This window comes from Hemicordylus capensis, chromosome 17 (assembly GCF_027244095.1).
Source record: "Hemicordylus capensis ecotype Gifberg chromosome 17, rHemCap1.1.pri, whole genome shotgun sequence".
NCBI lineage: Eukaryota > Metazoa > Chordata > Lepidosauria > Squamata > Cordylidae > Hemicordylus > Hemicordylus capensis.
In genome coordinates, this window is record NC_069673.1 from 12,638,697 (window position 1) to 12,654,587 (window position 15,891).

General features: G+C 42.4%; 1 protein-coding gene and 1 long non-coding RNA gene across 22 annotated transcripts in view; one reads left to right on the top strand and one right to left on the bottom strand.

Annotated features, from left to right (window-relative positions):
* LOC128338774 (beta-1,4-galactosyltransferase galt-1-like) overlaps window positions 1-14,493 on the bottom strand; it is a 37,162-nt gene extending 22,669 nt beyond the window's left edge. For 2 of the 21 annotated variants that reach the window (XM_053281686.1, XM_053281684.1), the window contains exons 1-3: window positions 13,019-13,316; window positions 10,781-10,854; window positions 9,902-10,062 (exon numbers count right to left, since the gene is read on the bottom strand). Coding sequence is in view for 13 of the 21 variants with exons in the window: in XM_053281672.1 (XP_053137647.1) it covers window positions 9,131-10,034 (904 nt within the window). In the remaining 8 variants the exon portion in view is untranslated. The other 19 variants (XM_053281688.1, XM_053281687.1, XM_053281682.1 and 16 more) reach the window with 18 other exon arrangements.
* On the top strand, window positions 12,590-14,852 carry LOC128338778 (uncharacterized). The gene is made up of 2 exons (XR_008312695.1): window positions 12,590-13,117; window positions 14,582-14,852. It is a non-coding gene; the product is annotated as an uncharacterized LOC128338778 (long non-coding RNA).
* Window positions 14,853-15,891: the final 1,039 nt, after the last annotated feature.

Below are 15,891 nucleotides of genomic sequence, written 5' to 3' on the forward strand. Positions count from 1 at the left end.
GTCTTACCTCCGTGCCTGAAGGCACATGAGGCTGCAGTCTTACTGAAGTTAATCTGGTTTGGGACTGGTCAAAACTGCATACCACCTTAATTTTTTTTTTTTTGCACCTCACCCTATGCTTGTATCTGATGGTGGCGGGGTAGGAGAGGTAGGCAGGAGAGGCAGCCGGGGCATCTTCCTGAGCTGCTCGTGCCCGTAAATAAATCAGCTGGAAGTGTGATCTGTCTCCATTGATGTGCTGAACTGGCAAACAAACATCTGGATAACTTTCAAGGTTCTAGAAGGCATTTTACATTTTGGAAAGAAGCTCTTTCTCTCTGAAATAAGAATGATGGGCCCTTTTAATTCTGTTTTTATGTTTCTGATTGCCTGATAGATATCCCCTGAAATGTTAACATCTTGCTGCATTTTTGCTACTTTTTGTTGGTGAAACGCCTTTGTTGGTGTTTTTAAAATTCCCTTTAAAACGATATGTAAGACTGATGAATAAAAACTATTAAAAACAAACAACCATAAAAGAGTGGTATGCTGGAAGCCTTGGGCCTGTGTAGCTGCAGCTGTGTAGCCTGTGGGGTTGTTTCACACAGGCCATTCATTATGGATATTGTAGTCCTTTTTTGGTTGAAAAGTGGTATATAAATATTTGTTGTATTCATATAATAAGAGTGCTGCTAAGCATGTGCAGAGGGCGTGGAGCTCTGCAGCATGGAATTGGGGTTGGGCACTGAGGACTAGGCTGACTGAGTCAAGAGGCCACATAGGGACATTTTAAAGGAATTTTGCCAGAGGAGGGGGTAATCTCAAAAGGGCATTTTTATTGTACAGAGTTCAAAGAGGCATTTTAAACATACGCTTTCGAGCACACATTTATTTCAGTAAAGAAACACTGTGATAGATGTACAGAGTAGCAAACATGAATCATCCCCATTGCTAAGCAGGGTCTGCTTTGGTTTGAATTTCTTTGGGAGACTACATGTGAGCACTTCCTTCCTATTTTACATGGGCTATGATCAGGCCACCTAATGGTGCAGCGGGGAAATGACTTGACTAGCAAGCCAGAGGTTGCTGGTTCGAATCCCCACTGGTGTGTTTCCCAGCCTATTGGAAACACCTATATCGGGCAGCAGCGATATAGGAAGGTGCTGAAAGGCACCATCTCATATTGTGTGGGTGATGGCAATGGTCAACCCCTCCTGTATTGTCTACCAAAGACAACCACAGGGCTCTGTGGTCACCAGGAGACGACACCGGCTCGATGGCACACTTTGCCTTTACCTTTATGATCAGGCCAAAGCTCTCATCAAACACTGTTTGACTGTAGCTCAGTGGAAGAGCAATCTGAAGGTCCCAGCTTCACTCCCTGGTAACATATCCAGGAGGTTTCCCAGACAGCAAGCTTTATTGCAGGAGGAAAGAGCTTAAGCTAGGACGAGCTAGGACAAGGGCAGAGAAAGTGCGTTTAAGTGTAAATAAGCATATTCTGGAGTAAAGTTGAGACTGCTTAGATTGCTACTTTTTATTACAGTTGGTGATGGTTCCTTATGGTTTTTCAAACCTAGGCGTGTTCATAGAGCACGCTCCCCCGCCCCACCCCCCATCCTTCTCGCCCACTTCTGGGCTGTAGCGATTCACCGGTGCGCAGGTAGGGAAAGGGTCTGTGTCTGCACATGCATGGTGGATGGCCTGATATTATTATTTTTAACCATTTTTTAAACCATGTTTAAACTCTCCCCCACTGAAATCGTGTAAGGCTGCCATCTTGGCAGACCATGCTACAGGGCTTTTAAAAACAAAAACAAAAACATATTGGGGAATGGAAAATTAGGGGGGGAAATCATAGGTTAGGAATGTCTGGTCACTCTGAAATTTGGCACAGTTGTAGCACAGGATGACAGGCTCAATGTATTGAATTCTAAGTGAATGGTCAATCTGTAATTATCAATGATTTATTTTTTAAAAAAAGATTAAGCTGAAATTACAGCTTAAACCACATCAGGGAACCATGGCAAAAATTACTTCACATCCAAGAATCTAAATTTTTAAGAACATCATTAAGAATCAATGGATCAACGGGGGGGAGGGGATTAAAAAAAAAGAAGAAGACAGAATACCATCCCTATCTATAAAAGGGGGGAAAGGGGGATTACTAATCAGGCTGATTACTGAGGCTGTGATTAGTGAAATGTGGGGAGTGATTGACCACCCTCCACCGCTTCTAATGAGCTCTGGGAATGAAGAATTAAACTATTTAAGCAAAAAAGACTAGCATTAGGATCAGATGAATGGAAGCCGACTTCAGGGCAGAGGAAATAACTCTGCACAGAAGGGCGTCAGCAGAGACTCACCAAAGACACACCGCCATCTCAGGTCCATCTGCTTTATCCGTGGTTCTCTCCACAGGCTGGAGTTTCCCACGAAACTGTTTTCAGCACTCCCCCAAAGTGCAATTGTTTTAGGATGCATATACAATGTATTAAGGGACCATCATCAAGAAAAAAGCCGAATAATGCCGCAGGCTGTATGATTGGCACCTCACTGTTGCCGTACTGAAGTTGCTGTAAAACCTTTCCTCATATGAACTCACCACTACACTAAGAGCCAGCGTGGTGTAGTGGTCAGAGTGCTGGACGAGGACTGGGGAGACCTGAGTTCGAATCCCCATTAAGCCATGAAACTAGCTGGGTGACTCTGGGCCAGTCACTTCTCTCTCAGCCTAACCTACTTCACAGGGTTGCTGTGAGGAGAAACCTAAGTATGTAGTACACTGCTCTGGGCTCCTTGGAGGAAGAGCGGGATAGAAAAAGTAAAATTAAAAAAAAAAATAAGTGTAGTGAGTGAAGCAGGAGTAAATCGCCATTTGGAAAACCTGAGACCATGGAGAGCTGCTGCCGGCCAGTGCTGACAATATTGAGCAAGATTGATCAATGGTCTGAGACTCAATATAAAACAGCTCCCTAAGCTCCTATGTAATATGAAATAATTTATACCTAAGAAAACTTAGCAAAATGTTTTCCTAAAAAACATCCAGAACTCCAAAAGAATGTTTCTTTGTTTTGTAAAATCTCACTGGGCACAAATCTCTGGTAGGATAAAATTGCATCCAGTTTTTATGCCGTCAAAATAGCTTCCAAAGCTCTGGGAGCCTTTTGTTCCCATCTCCCCGTCTCCCAAGTCCAGCATATTTGATAAATCACTTGTAAAAATGTTCATTTTCCTATGGCTTGGAATGATTTTGTTTAAAAGAGCCTGGACTAACTTGTAAATTAAGGCTATCCCGTTTACTCACATATGTTCTGGGGCTTCTAAATTTAACAGCAACACTGGCTGCTGATCTTATGGGGATCAGTGTTCCTAATGGCGGCAAGAGAGACGAACAAGCTGGCCGCCACACCCCGTGGACAGAAAATGGCCAACAAAGGTAGTTCTGGAGAGATCACATCCCATGGAGAGGCACATAACCATCAGTTTCTCACACATCATCCTAGAGATTCAATAAATAACTTTTGTGATTCATGTAGAGCCCTAAAGCATGGCCCTGTCCAAAGACACTCTGGTAAAGATTTTTTGTTTAAAACATGCTTTTTAAAAGGTTGAAGTTAACCACCAGTTAAAATTAAAAGTTGACAGCTGATGAATTTAACTAGTTAAGTTAAAAAGTTAGCAGATCTTAATCATTTAACTTTCAAACTAGTTAGCTAGCTAGTTATTTCCCACGTTTGCAAAAGCTGAGCTAGATGGAAGGGGAGCACCAAAGACACTCCTTGCTTGAGACACCATGTTTGATTGAATTTATTAAAACGCTTTCTACCACTAGTGCATAGGAACATAAGAAGCTGTCTTATATCAAGTCAGATCACAGGTCCATCTAGCTCAGCACTGCCTACACTGACTGGCAGCGGTTCTCCAAGGTTTCAGGCAGGGGGTCTTTTCCAGCCCTACCTGGAGCTTTCCCGAACAGCAGGCTTTCCCGCAGGTTTTCTGAGAGGCTTTACAGAGTGTTCAAAGTCCCCCCCCACCAAAACCTGACATAAAAAGTGGATTTTTTAAAACCCTGGATATAAATTGGGCTACACACTAATGCAATAAAAAACCCAAATTGTGTGTGAAGTGTTCCCCGATATCTTGCAGAGACTTCAGGGTAAATATGTGAAAGCACTCCCTCCATTCCGGAGGGGGCAGGGGAGGACGGAGATGCTCTGCCACCTCTAACAAGAAATGCCCCCTCTATCAACAAGACTTATATGCCAGGCAGCAGACTTTAAGTGTCATGGTTCCTAAGATTTCCCCTGAGCAATCTAAGAGATCAAGGAATTCAAGTTGTGAAATGGGTTACCTTTTTCTTCCTTCATTCAAGCAGCAGTGACAGGGAAAATTAATTTCAGTTATTTTTATAGTCTGCAGAAAAGAAAGGATAAGGCATATCATTCATACAGGTTTCTGATTAACCAGCTTGGGGTAGCTTTCCTATTTGTCCTCACATTTAACCTGTTACAGCTAGACAACTCTGCTACTATGGTACTTTGACACACCCAGGGGCGTAGCTATAATTGAGCGAAAGGGTTCAAAGAACATGGGCCTGGAGCTCCTGAGGACCCTCCAGCTCCATCCCTCCCTATTTTCTTCATTATCTCCCTCACTCTGGGGGGCTGCCAGAGAGAGGGATGAACACTGGCCCCCTCTCCCCTAGCTACACCCCTGGACACACCCTTTACTGAAAGAAGGAAATCCTGCTAAATAGATTTGCAGTAAGAATCAGAATAACGGGTTAGATTTGTTTGACATAGGCTTTATGCATTTATCAAAATTAACGCATAATTTTGCATTAATAACTTTGTGTGCCAGTAAATTGAGCAATGCCCCAATTTTGTTCCTACCTTTTTGGATTCATATAGGAATAGCTGCTGTTCACCAAATCGGATTGGTCCATCAAGCTCAGTAAAGATGCCTACTCAGACTGGTGTAGAAGCCATTCTCTGAAGTCTCAAGCCCTGACATACATTCTACTGAAGATGTGAGAGGTTGAATATAGGACTTTCTGCATGTAGAGCATGCAACTGACCACTGAGCTGCCATCTATCCAAGCTGGTCAATTTCCAACGTCTCGGGCAGCGGTCTTTCTTAGCCTGAGATTCGTTCAGTAGGAGTTGCCAGGGATTGAAGTTAGAACTTTCTGCATGCAAACCTGTGCACTGACACCAAACCTGTATCCTCTTTCAACAAAAAGGCAGATTTTTGTAATTTCAGTAACCGATAAGAAGGCCAGAAAACAGTATCTGAAAAATGTCAGAACCATTTAATGCCATGATATTGCTTAGGGCAGGGACTGGTCCATTTTTTGTGGTCACGTATTGTGTGTTTTACTATCCAGGGAAAACAGTAATCTGATCAACAGCAGTGTGAGCAATATGTACGATTCCTTCCCTGAAGGTAACTTGCTAAATTAAGCTTTGGGGGGGGGGGGGGTGCCCAGTTTGATTTAAACACCAAAAGCAATGTCAGATTATCCCAAAGCATCTGTCCTCATTAAAGAAAGAAAACAGGGTAGAAAAAGGCACTTTTGTCCGAATAGGGAAAATATGGCAGGTGATCTCCATGTTATAAACACCACTGGGGGCAGGGACGAGGTGGTGGTGGAATCAAAACACACATTTCTACGAAGGGTGTGGAGAGCTTCCCAACTTGTGTCAGCAACCAGCCAGACCTAGGAATCTCAAGAACACTTGCCATGCTATAGGAGTAATCTATATTGTGAATTTCAATACTGAGGTCACCATATTATTCAAAGAGCATCCACCCTATGGAGGCTGTGTGGACTGCATGGAACTAGACTGCAGGGAACAACTGTAACCTTTAGAGTGGGCGTGAGCTGCACCACAAAGAGAGGACTTTGTACAGCGGAAGATCTTGAGGAGATGGCGGAGTAAAGTGACAAATGTGTGTAAATGCATAATGGCAATTGGGAAGCCAAATATGTGGGAGATGATCCATGCCCCCAATCCTGCCACTGATCCTCCTCTGCAACTGGGATTCAGAGGCATCCTGCCTCTGAACTGGAGGTAGCCTTCCCTATACATGACTGAAATTAAAAGTATTTCTCGCACCTAAATCACAAGTGGCTGAAAATGGCATCAGCAAATAGCAGAAATTTATTTGCAGCCTTGAAGTTTAGTTTAGCCATGGAAACGATCTATAAAAGGCACAGAAAAAAAGCCCTTTGGTTAACAGGATAGTTACTCCATCCACAATATACAGGCACTCCCACCCACAATATAGAGACTGAAAATTCCCATGCCTGCATAATTCAAGACCCTGAACAAACTGATGCTAAGTATACAATCCACAGACTGCTTGTGCTGATGATGTCACTCTTTAAAATCCTTTAAGGTGGCTCATCTGTTACTGATTTATGAAACAAACCCAAGTGATTTTCCTCCTGGCAGAATTTCAGATTGTGAAACCTTTTGTATTCCTGCCTGCCAAAAGTGCATTTTGGTCCTTGCTGGCACAAAGGTACACAATGCTTCCTTGTCTCAGTACTAGGAATCCAGTGTGCACTCCTCGAGTCCAATCCAGTGCTGCTGTGCTCTTAAGGAAAGATCTACATTACAGGCTCGAACGGGTTAAAGAATTATCCTTTGATCCAAGGATCCCCTGGGAACACCTTCAAGAAGGCAAGTGAGCTCTAACTTCACATTCACAGCACTTCATCAAACAACAATCCCAGGATACTTTGGGGGAAGCCATGACAGTTACAATGACTTATAAGTCTTGTCAGGGGTGTTGCTATAATTGAGCGAATGTGTTCAAAAAAACCGGGCTCCTGAGACCCTACCAGCTCCAACCCTCCTTATCTTTTTCATTATCTCCTTCATTTCAAGCGGCTGCCGGAGAGAGGGGTGAACATGGGCCCCCTCTCCCCTAGTTACGCCCCTGAGTCTTGTACAAACTTCTACTAAGTTTCTAGTGTAGGTACACCCTAACAGATGTGTAAATCCAGTTAACAGTTAATAGAAATTGCTCACTGGAAAACAAACTTGTATTCAAAAAGATAGTTCTTACTAATAACAACTTTATTCAACATACAGGTTTTCGTTTTAACGAGTTCTAATTATAGAATGACATTCTCAGAATGTAGGAACTCTCATCTAGTTAGTTACACACTTATTATTTTCTAAAAGCACACCTTTCCTCGGAAAACACATGCAACCTTGCTTTAAAATGAGGAAGCGGGTGAATTTAATAACCTCTCACAAACTTACACAACAACCAAAAAACCCTGCTCTACGGTGAGTGAAGTGACAACTCTATGAAAGCCTATTGAATAACAGATTATGATGTAGTTAATGCAGCATGTAATGCATATTTGATGTATATGTGCATACAGAAAATCTGAAAAACTCCCCAAACTATTCCACATAGGCCAACTAAAATTTCAATGAATTAATAGAACTAATCAAATGTGGAACCCAAGTTGAATAAACACACTTCTGCAAAAGTAATGCATCTCAGCCACAGCAGGTATATTTTGCCATACTTTGTCACTATAGCGCCTGTGAACTATTATAAGAATGCGTGGCAAAAAACCTGACATAATTATACTGGCTGTAATTCTATGAACTATATAACTTGAGCAGATCAAGCCTGAGATGCCATTATGAATCCCAACACTGGTGGATTTTATTTAAGTGTTGTGTTTCACAAACAAGATGCGCTTGTCTAACATTTATGTTAATGAGACCTTGCAATTTGGAAAGACAGAACTGCATTAAGAATCCTATTCTTTAGGTTGGCTTGTCCCCCTGTTAGATTCTCTGGTGGCTAGGCTGAAGGAGGAACTGAAGGGCCCTCCTGACCCTATTAGACAGAGAGTTGTGGGAGAGCATTTAACTGCAAGGTCCTAAATAGTTACTACAGCTTGGTGCTGTAGCAACCTTCCCTTCAAAACCTCACAGTTTTTCACGTGAAACAGTTGATTCCCTGAGAATGGACGAGGGTGGGCAGACTGCCTCCCAATCCAAACCTGAGGAAATTTGGAAATACAGGAAGATGCTATGCCACCAAGAAGCTACAATCAGGCTGCAAATAGAGAATGATCTTTAGTTTAAAAACAAACAAACAACTACAATGTTTTTAATCAAAATGACATTTAACCTTTCCCCAGCCAAACCAAGTACACTACAAAATGATTTCAACAGACAACTTGACGTGCAAAATTATGATTCCTACAAGGCTTGTAGGAAATGCAGAATAAAATTTTGCTGATACTAGCTGACTTTCCAGAAATCCCAGATAGGAGCCTAGACAACGTGCTCTCCTTGTCTGAATGCACCGTAAAAGAACACCTGGAAAACACAAATAGTTCCCTCCAAGTGTACACTGACTTTTTCCTGTGTTTTGGGAATGAAGTGGGTGTGTATGCCACTGCATCAGGGCTTTTCAGACAAACTAGTTCCACTTTAGTCTCAGTGCATGGTGACTACAAAAAGACGATTGCACCCCAAAATCAATCTTTGACTCTTACACAATTGGTTTAAAATGGCTGTTTTCTGTTGACCTTATGCCACAACAAGCAGAATCATCTCTCTTTACTAATCACTGACTTTCCTTAGCTACAATGCACAACCTTCTAATTAAGTGTATTGTTTCACCCTTTTTTAAGCTAAGAAAATAAGAATTGAGCTGCTATAGTACTTCATCTGTAGTAATATGTTTTTAAAGAACGTCTTCAAAAAATGTTTGAAATTTCTTTCAGGGAATTGTATTTTAAGAAATTTGTTAACATTATTTATCAAAGATGCATTGTACCTCCAGATTGTCGTGTCTCTAATAAGATAGTTTTCAGAGATCTCATTTCTGACCTGTTTTCTGCAATGGTAAACAATTGCAATGTCATTGGGGACTTTCACTGTTCCACCGTAACCTTTGAGAATGGAGTCGACTGAAGTCTGTACTACCTTCCTTGGATTAACAATCATTTTTTTAGGATTATAGGCCCCCGGTATATTGGGCTCTCTGTAAATATGCTGCAGTATGTTGACTCCAGGGACAATATTCCAGAACGAAATGTTGAATGCACCAGTAGAGGACAATACCGTATGAGGGAAAAAGTGGTTTTCAAAAAGGAAGATACCTGTTCCTGGGTTCTGATCCTGAAGGCTGTTCATCATTGAGTTCCAATCCTGGTGCTTAATAGGCAGAATAATTTCATCAAAGTCGTTAAGAAGCACATATTTGCTCCTGTACATGTTCCGGTAGACACAGTCATTTAGCACGGTAGTTTGCCCATAGTGCCTAATTCCCTCGTAATCCTGCCAGAATGAAGAGATCTTGAAATATGAAGAAATTGGCCAAGGTACAATCTCAACAGTACCTTCGGCAACATAAAGGTTCACAACTTGCTCCATCAGTTGACTGCAATTGTTCATGTAAATCAACACTTTCTGCACACCAAGAATCTTATACATTTCTATGCTTTGTATGAATTGTAAGACATTGTTGTAATTTCCAAACATGACAGAGAGACAAACAGTGAACTCCGCGGCAAAGGAATCCTCCTGCACACGGTTTTTAATTTCATACCTTGGTACCTCGTCAACTTTTCCTCCAGGTGACCTATGAATTGAGACATATTTTGGAGAACAGCCTTCAGGTTCTAAGCACAGTACATCTGCTGTACCAAAAGGGAAACCTAACCTATCTGAGTGAATGTCGACAGTTGCCCGTATGATGGAGACACGGCCATTGTGACTACAGCAAAAACAGCAGTAAAGGTCTTGTACTTTCTCATAGTGCACAATGGCAATCATGCGAGTTAGGTTTTGTTGCCTGTTATCATGATATGCTGAAATGAGGAATATTTTGTTATAACTGAACACTGTGATAGTGCTGTTGGCAATCTCACCTTTGCAGGGATCAGTCGGCCGTTTAATTTTTGGTGGCATAGGTGGTTGTTTCATCCAATAGTACAGTTCAAAGGACAGAATTAATAGACAAGGAATTAGCGGCCAGAACTTTTTTCTTCTCCAGGCACGCATCTCTGGTTTTGGTATTGCAGCCAACTACCTATAGTTTTTTAAAAAGGTAAAATTAGAATGAATTATTATGTATCAATCAATCCAGAAACAACAAGTTATTGATCGCGACACTATTTTAAAATAAAATGCCTTGCAAGGCCTTTTAATCTTGAAAAACTGGACAATATGCCTGCATACTTTGTTTCCTTTCATTGGGAAAATTATTAAAAATAAGCAAACAGTTCCCAATTAATTGCTTTGTTTTAAAGTGAGCCAGCATGGTGTAGTGGTTAGAATGCTGGACTAGGACCGGGGAGGCCCGAGTTCAAATCCCCGTTCAGCCATGATACTAGCTGGGTGACTCTGGGCCAGTCACTTCTCTCTCAGCCTAACCTACTTCACAGGTTTGTTGTGAGGAGAAACTTAAGTCTGTAGTACACCGCTCTGGGCTCCTTGGAGGAAGAGCGGGATGTAAAATGTAAATAAATAAATAAATAAATAAATAAATAGATAGGAGATACACACCTTGGCAAGTAGGCTTACATGCTACATTAGGAATGAGATGTGGGAAAGAGTCCAAATAAAAATGTAGTAAGAGCAAATGGCTGTGAGGGACCAGAAATGATGAATTCAATGTGTGTTTCAAAAATGCTTTGTTAAAGAAGCAGGCCTGATGAAGATTAAAGAGGATAAATGAGCTGTAAAAGAGATAAGCTATGCTATGCATGAGAAAAGAAGCAGGAGCAGGAGAGAAAGGTATTACTGACCCTAGGATTTTGCTGGGTGAAAATGATCTCCCCTCATCAGATGAGTACAACCTTGTGGTAACCTGGGCAGGATGCTGCAAAAAACATGACATATTAAACACCAGCCAAATTCATCACAGAAGATTACACCAAACACCTTTCCCAAAAAATGCCCAGAGGAAGCATCAGAGGGAGCGCAACAGCGCATGTGAAGTGGCTAAAACTATACTAAGGGCATATCTGTGACAGTCTTTCCCCCTTTTCTAGTTATTCAAATGCTGCAGTTCTCTGGTCAGAACAAAGAGCCTGGGGCTTTAAATACAGTTCTGTAATCACAATTTCAGGACCACCGAGACCAGGCCTACTTTCCTCCATGTACCACTTTCAGGACTAGCTTCCCAGGTTTTCCCAATCAGCTCCCTCCACCCCTATGAATACAGAGTTCCTTTCTCCACTTAGTAAGGACTGAAGGGAAGACAAATGGACTTTCTCAGTCCCGTACATCAGTGACTTCCTTCTCACACAGCTTTCGGGTGGCTCCCACACTCCTGATAATGAGGAGTTCTCCTTTTTCCTCTTCCAGGTAAAGTGTGCTAGAGAGTCAGTGTCAACTCCTGGCGACCACAGAGCAGAGCACCGTGGTGGTCTTTGGTAGAATACAGAACTCTCCCAATGCTAAACAAGTGAGGGGCTTATTCCCCCTGCCTCCCGTTCTTGATGGGACACAGCTCCTTCCATCTCTGTTAATAGAGAGTGGCTCTCCTTTTCTTCTCCTAGATGGAGTTTCTGTCCATCTATGTTGGGCATGGAGTCTCTAGGAATCAGCCTCAGTTTCCGGGTGACTATTAACAAGACGTCTGGAGATTTGAATGGCTTGTTATTGTGAAAAGATATGGGGGGTGGGGTGGGGGGACTGGAGGAGAGAGAGAGAGAGAAAAAAATCTCCAGGAACAGCTTCAGTCTAGGGTCACCAGCCTTCCCGGATTAGCCTGGAGTTCTCCAAAATGGCATCAGTCTCCAAATGACTCTTTAAAAAAAACCCCAATTCTCCCCCTGTCTGCTGCCCCCCCTGACCCCCCAATGAGGATGATCCTTCACCTCCAGAGGGGCGAATGCTGGGATTGCAAGATCCTCACCCCACTCCCTACTCCAGCCCCCACCAGGATTTATGTGGGAAGACAGAGGAACACCCACCCACACCCACACACCCTTGCAGCTACGCTGCTGCTTGCCATTTATCTCCCCCCGCCCCCCCAGGACCTCCAGCTCTCCCTGAGGCGGGTCTCTGGAGCCCCCCTCTCAGCTCGGCTCCACTCCGCCACTATAGCTCTGTGTGTGTGTATATATATATATATATATGTGTGTGTGTGTGTATGTCTGTATATGTGTGTGTATATATATAATGTGTGTGTATTATATATATGTGGGTATGTCTGTATGTGTGTGTATTATATATGTGTGTATATATTATATAAATATGTGTGTGTATTATATATATGTGTGTGTTTGTATATATGTGTGTATATATGTGTATATATATTCATGTATATATATATAGTGTGTGTGTGTGTTATATATATATATATATAGTGTGTGTGTGTGTGTGTGTGTATTATATATGTGTGTAAGTGTGTGTGTATCTATAATTTGTTTTAAAAATAGCTCTCTATTTAGCTGTGTATGTATAAAGAGGTGGATACCTAGAAATAAGAGGAGGGGAGGCGAGTGGTTCCCCCCCCTCAGGGGAGCGCGCGCCCGGGGGGGGGGTGCAGCCCGCTTTCTCCTTCCCGCGCTTTCCTCTCCTGCAACGGGGGTGGGTGCTGGGGGGGGGGCGCGTTGTTTTTGAATTTAAAAAGCACGGAGCACGCGACGAAAGGAAAAGGGCAAACAAAGGCAATCAAACAAACACACACACAAACCCCATAAATAAATAAACGAGGCCAAAGCAGCGCCCCCTTCCAGAGGACGGTTTAAAGGGAAGCGCAGGGGCAAGCAAAGACACACAAAGACACACGCGTGCACAAATACGGCAAAAGCGTGGCGGCCCCCCCCCCCGCTTCCAAAGACAAGCAAAAGGGCAAGCCAATAAAAGGGAGGCAAAAGCATGGCCCCCCCCTTCCCAAGAACGAGGGAAACGGATCCGTGTCGTCCGTTGAAGTTCTCCTGTCACTGGGTGTACAAAACCAGAAATAAAATAAAATAAAATAATCTTCTCTTCCTTCCCCTCAGCTGCATCCTGAGGGGAAAAGGGACACATACCCCGCTCCTCTCAGTGGCCTTTCTTCTCTCCTTTGGGCTGAGGGGGAAAGTTGTATGTGCCTCAAAACCTCAGAAAACGAAAGAAAGAAGGAAAAAAAGGTGGTGCTGGGGGGAAAAATCGCCCAGAGACAGACAAATAAATAAATAGATAGGCAAGACCCCCCCCCTTCTCCACCCCCTCCAGGATTACATTCTTTACTCCCAGGTGCTGCTATTTAAGCAAGGCAGGAAGCAGGAATCTCTCCTTTCCTTGCAACCTGAGGGGGAAAGAAAAATGTCCCCCACTACTATGAAGATATCTTGCCTTAAAAATAAAAAAAAATTCCCTGCACGAAAGCCATGTGAATAGAGCCAAGAGTGGGCTTGAAAGCGCCTTGTGACTATCGTTGAAAGTCCAAGAGATTGATTTAAATAGATTTAAGATGCAGGGGGGGTGCAGACAGAGGGAAAGCTTGAGGAGGAAAGCAACTCCTCCATACATTTTGGGGGGAATAAATATATTGATGGAAGATATGGGTTATTAGGTTTGGGGGGGCAAGTTATGTAAATTTCCCCCCTCAAATGCTGGGAGGGGTCACTGGCATCCGTTTTCAAGATGCTATGACAGCTTTCCCCAAACACCATCACTAGACTTAAGTGAGTTCACTTCATTAAAACGAATAGAATTCAACCCTGGGGAATTAGCTCTCCCAATTAGCTCTCCCAAGCCTTATTCACACGTTACGTTCGACACATATAGAGCAGCACATTTCTTAACTAGGCCCTGCATGTGTGTGTTTGGCGGGGGGATTGTACCTGGGTTTTAAAAATTGTTCACACGGACATGTTCATGTTGTGTACAAATGCCTGTACGTACATTCAAGTTTATGTCTTAATAGGGCTACTTTACACACACCCCCCCCCCATAAGTTTATTTAAATTACTGGTCCGCCTGTCCTCCAAGGAACTAAGGATTCTTGCATTCTTTTATCTTCACAAGGCAAGTTATGCTGAGGGAGAATAGCTGGACAGAAGTCATCCAATTTCCGTGGGAAGAAATTTTGAGATCAAGCTTTAAAACCTTCTTCAGGGAATCCATTTAAATAGATTCAACAGAACGCCATGACTCCCTCCCCCTGCAAATATTAACCATTCTCCCATACTCATTCACTTAATCATGACACATGTATTTATTTGTAAACATTTATATTTTGCCTTTCCACTCTAATACGAGGGCAGCTCAGAAATAACTCACACATAACTTAAAACTACAAAGCAATTAAAACCCCTCCAAAGTATGTCCAAAAGTTGTTTTCTCGGTTCCACGTGAGAGACGAGCCAGTGGTCTCTCTCTTGAGTTCTTATGGCATCCTTTATTGTTTGGTATTTGCTTCTAAAATATTGGCCTTATGCCAGACACGGTTGGTATTTGAAATCAAAGATGTGTTGTATCTCCAGAGGGTTGTGCTGTATCTTTAATCAGGGAGTAACTCAGCCAATCTCTCAAAGTATTTTAAAATAGAAATGGATAGTCCAAGCCTTAAAATTAATTAATTAATTAACCAAAATGAATTAATTCTGCAGGAATCCCATACACCTTGAGGACCGAGTGGATAGATGTCTGAATCACTTTCCTGGGATCAACACTTATCTTTCTGCTATTGAATCCACTTGCTTTGTTTGGTTCCTTATAGACATGCTGCAACATTGGCTATATGTGCGGTATCGGAAGCCATTAATGTTTTATTCATCTTATGTTAAATGTATTTTTATCTACTTTATGTATTTATTTTTGCTGCTTTTCTTTTTGTATGCTGGCCTTGGGCCGAAATAAACAATACAATACAATACAATACATGCTGCAACATACTAGGAATGGTGCTCCAAAATTAGAAGTAGTAATTCTCCTGCAGATTCTCCGGAAAAGGACAGAAAGATAACAGCACAAGGTACTGTACTGACACCTGCTGCTTGTTTGTTGTTAGTTTCTTTGGCATTTAAATGCTGGTCCCTGTGTTGTGGCTTAACTGCATTTAACTAAGTTATCTGTTACTGCACATCCATGCACAAACACCTTACAATCCTGTCACTAAGATCCACCCTGTGAGGCAAGAACAAGTACTGTGTTTTTTGTATCCTATAGCAGAGACAATGGCTTGCCCACGGCCCTCAAAGATACACGGCAGTAAGAGCTGAACCACATCTTCATCACCTACCAAATGCAAACCAATAGCCCATGCTACATGACTGTAACTGTCTGATTGTTTGATTAAGTGCCGTCAATTCTGTGTTGACTCTTAGTGACCATATAGATAGATTCTCTCCAGGATGATCTGTCTTCAACTTGGCCTTTAAGGTCTCTCAGTGGTGCATTCATCGCTGTCATAATCGAGTCCATCCACCTTGTTGCTGGTCGTCCTCTTCTCTTTCCTTCAACTTTCCCCAGCATTACAGACTTCTCAAGGGAGTTGGATCTTCGCTTAATGTGTCTGAAGTATGATAGTTTGAGCTTGGTCATTTGTGCCTTGAGTGAAAATTCTGGATTGATTTTTTCTATGATCCATTTGTGTGTTTTGCTGGCGGTCCATGGTATCCTCAAAAGTCTTCTCCAGCACCAAAGTTCAAAAGGGTCAATATTTTTTCTATCTTGCTTCTTCAGAGTCCAACTTTTGCATCCATAGTGTGTCACAGGAAAAACCATTGTCCAAACGATTCTAATCTTTGTAGACATAGACATGTCACAGAATCTAAATACCCTTTCCAAGGCCATCATTGCAACCCTACCAAGTGCTAGTCTGCAGCGTATTTCTTGACTGCTGGATCCTTGACTGTTGATGGTCACTCCTAAAAGGCAGAAGCTATAGACGACTTCAATGTCTTCGTTATCAGTTCTG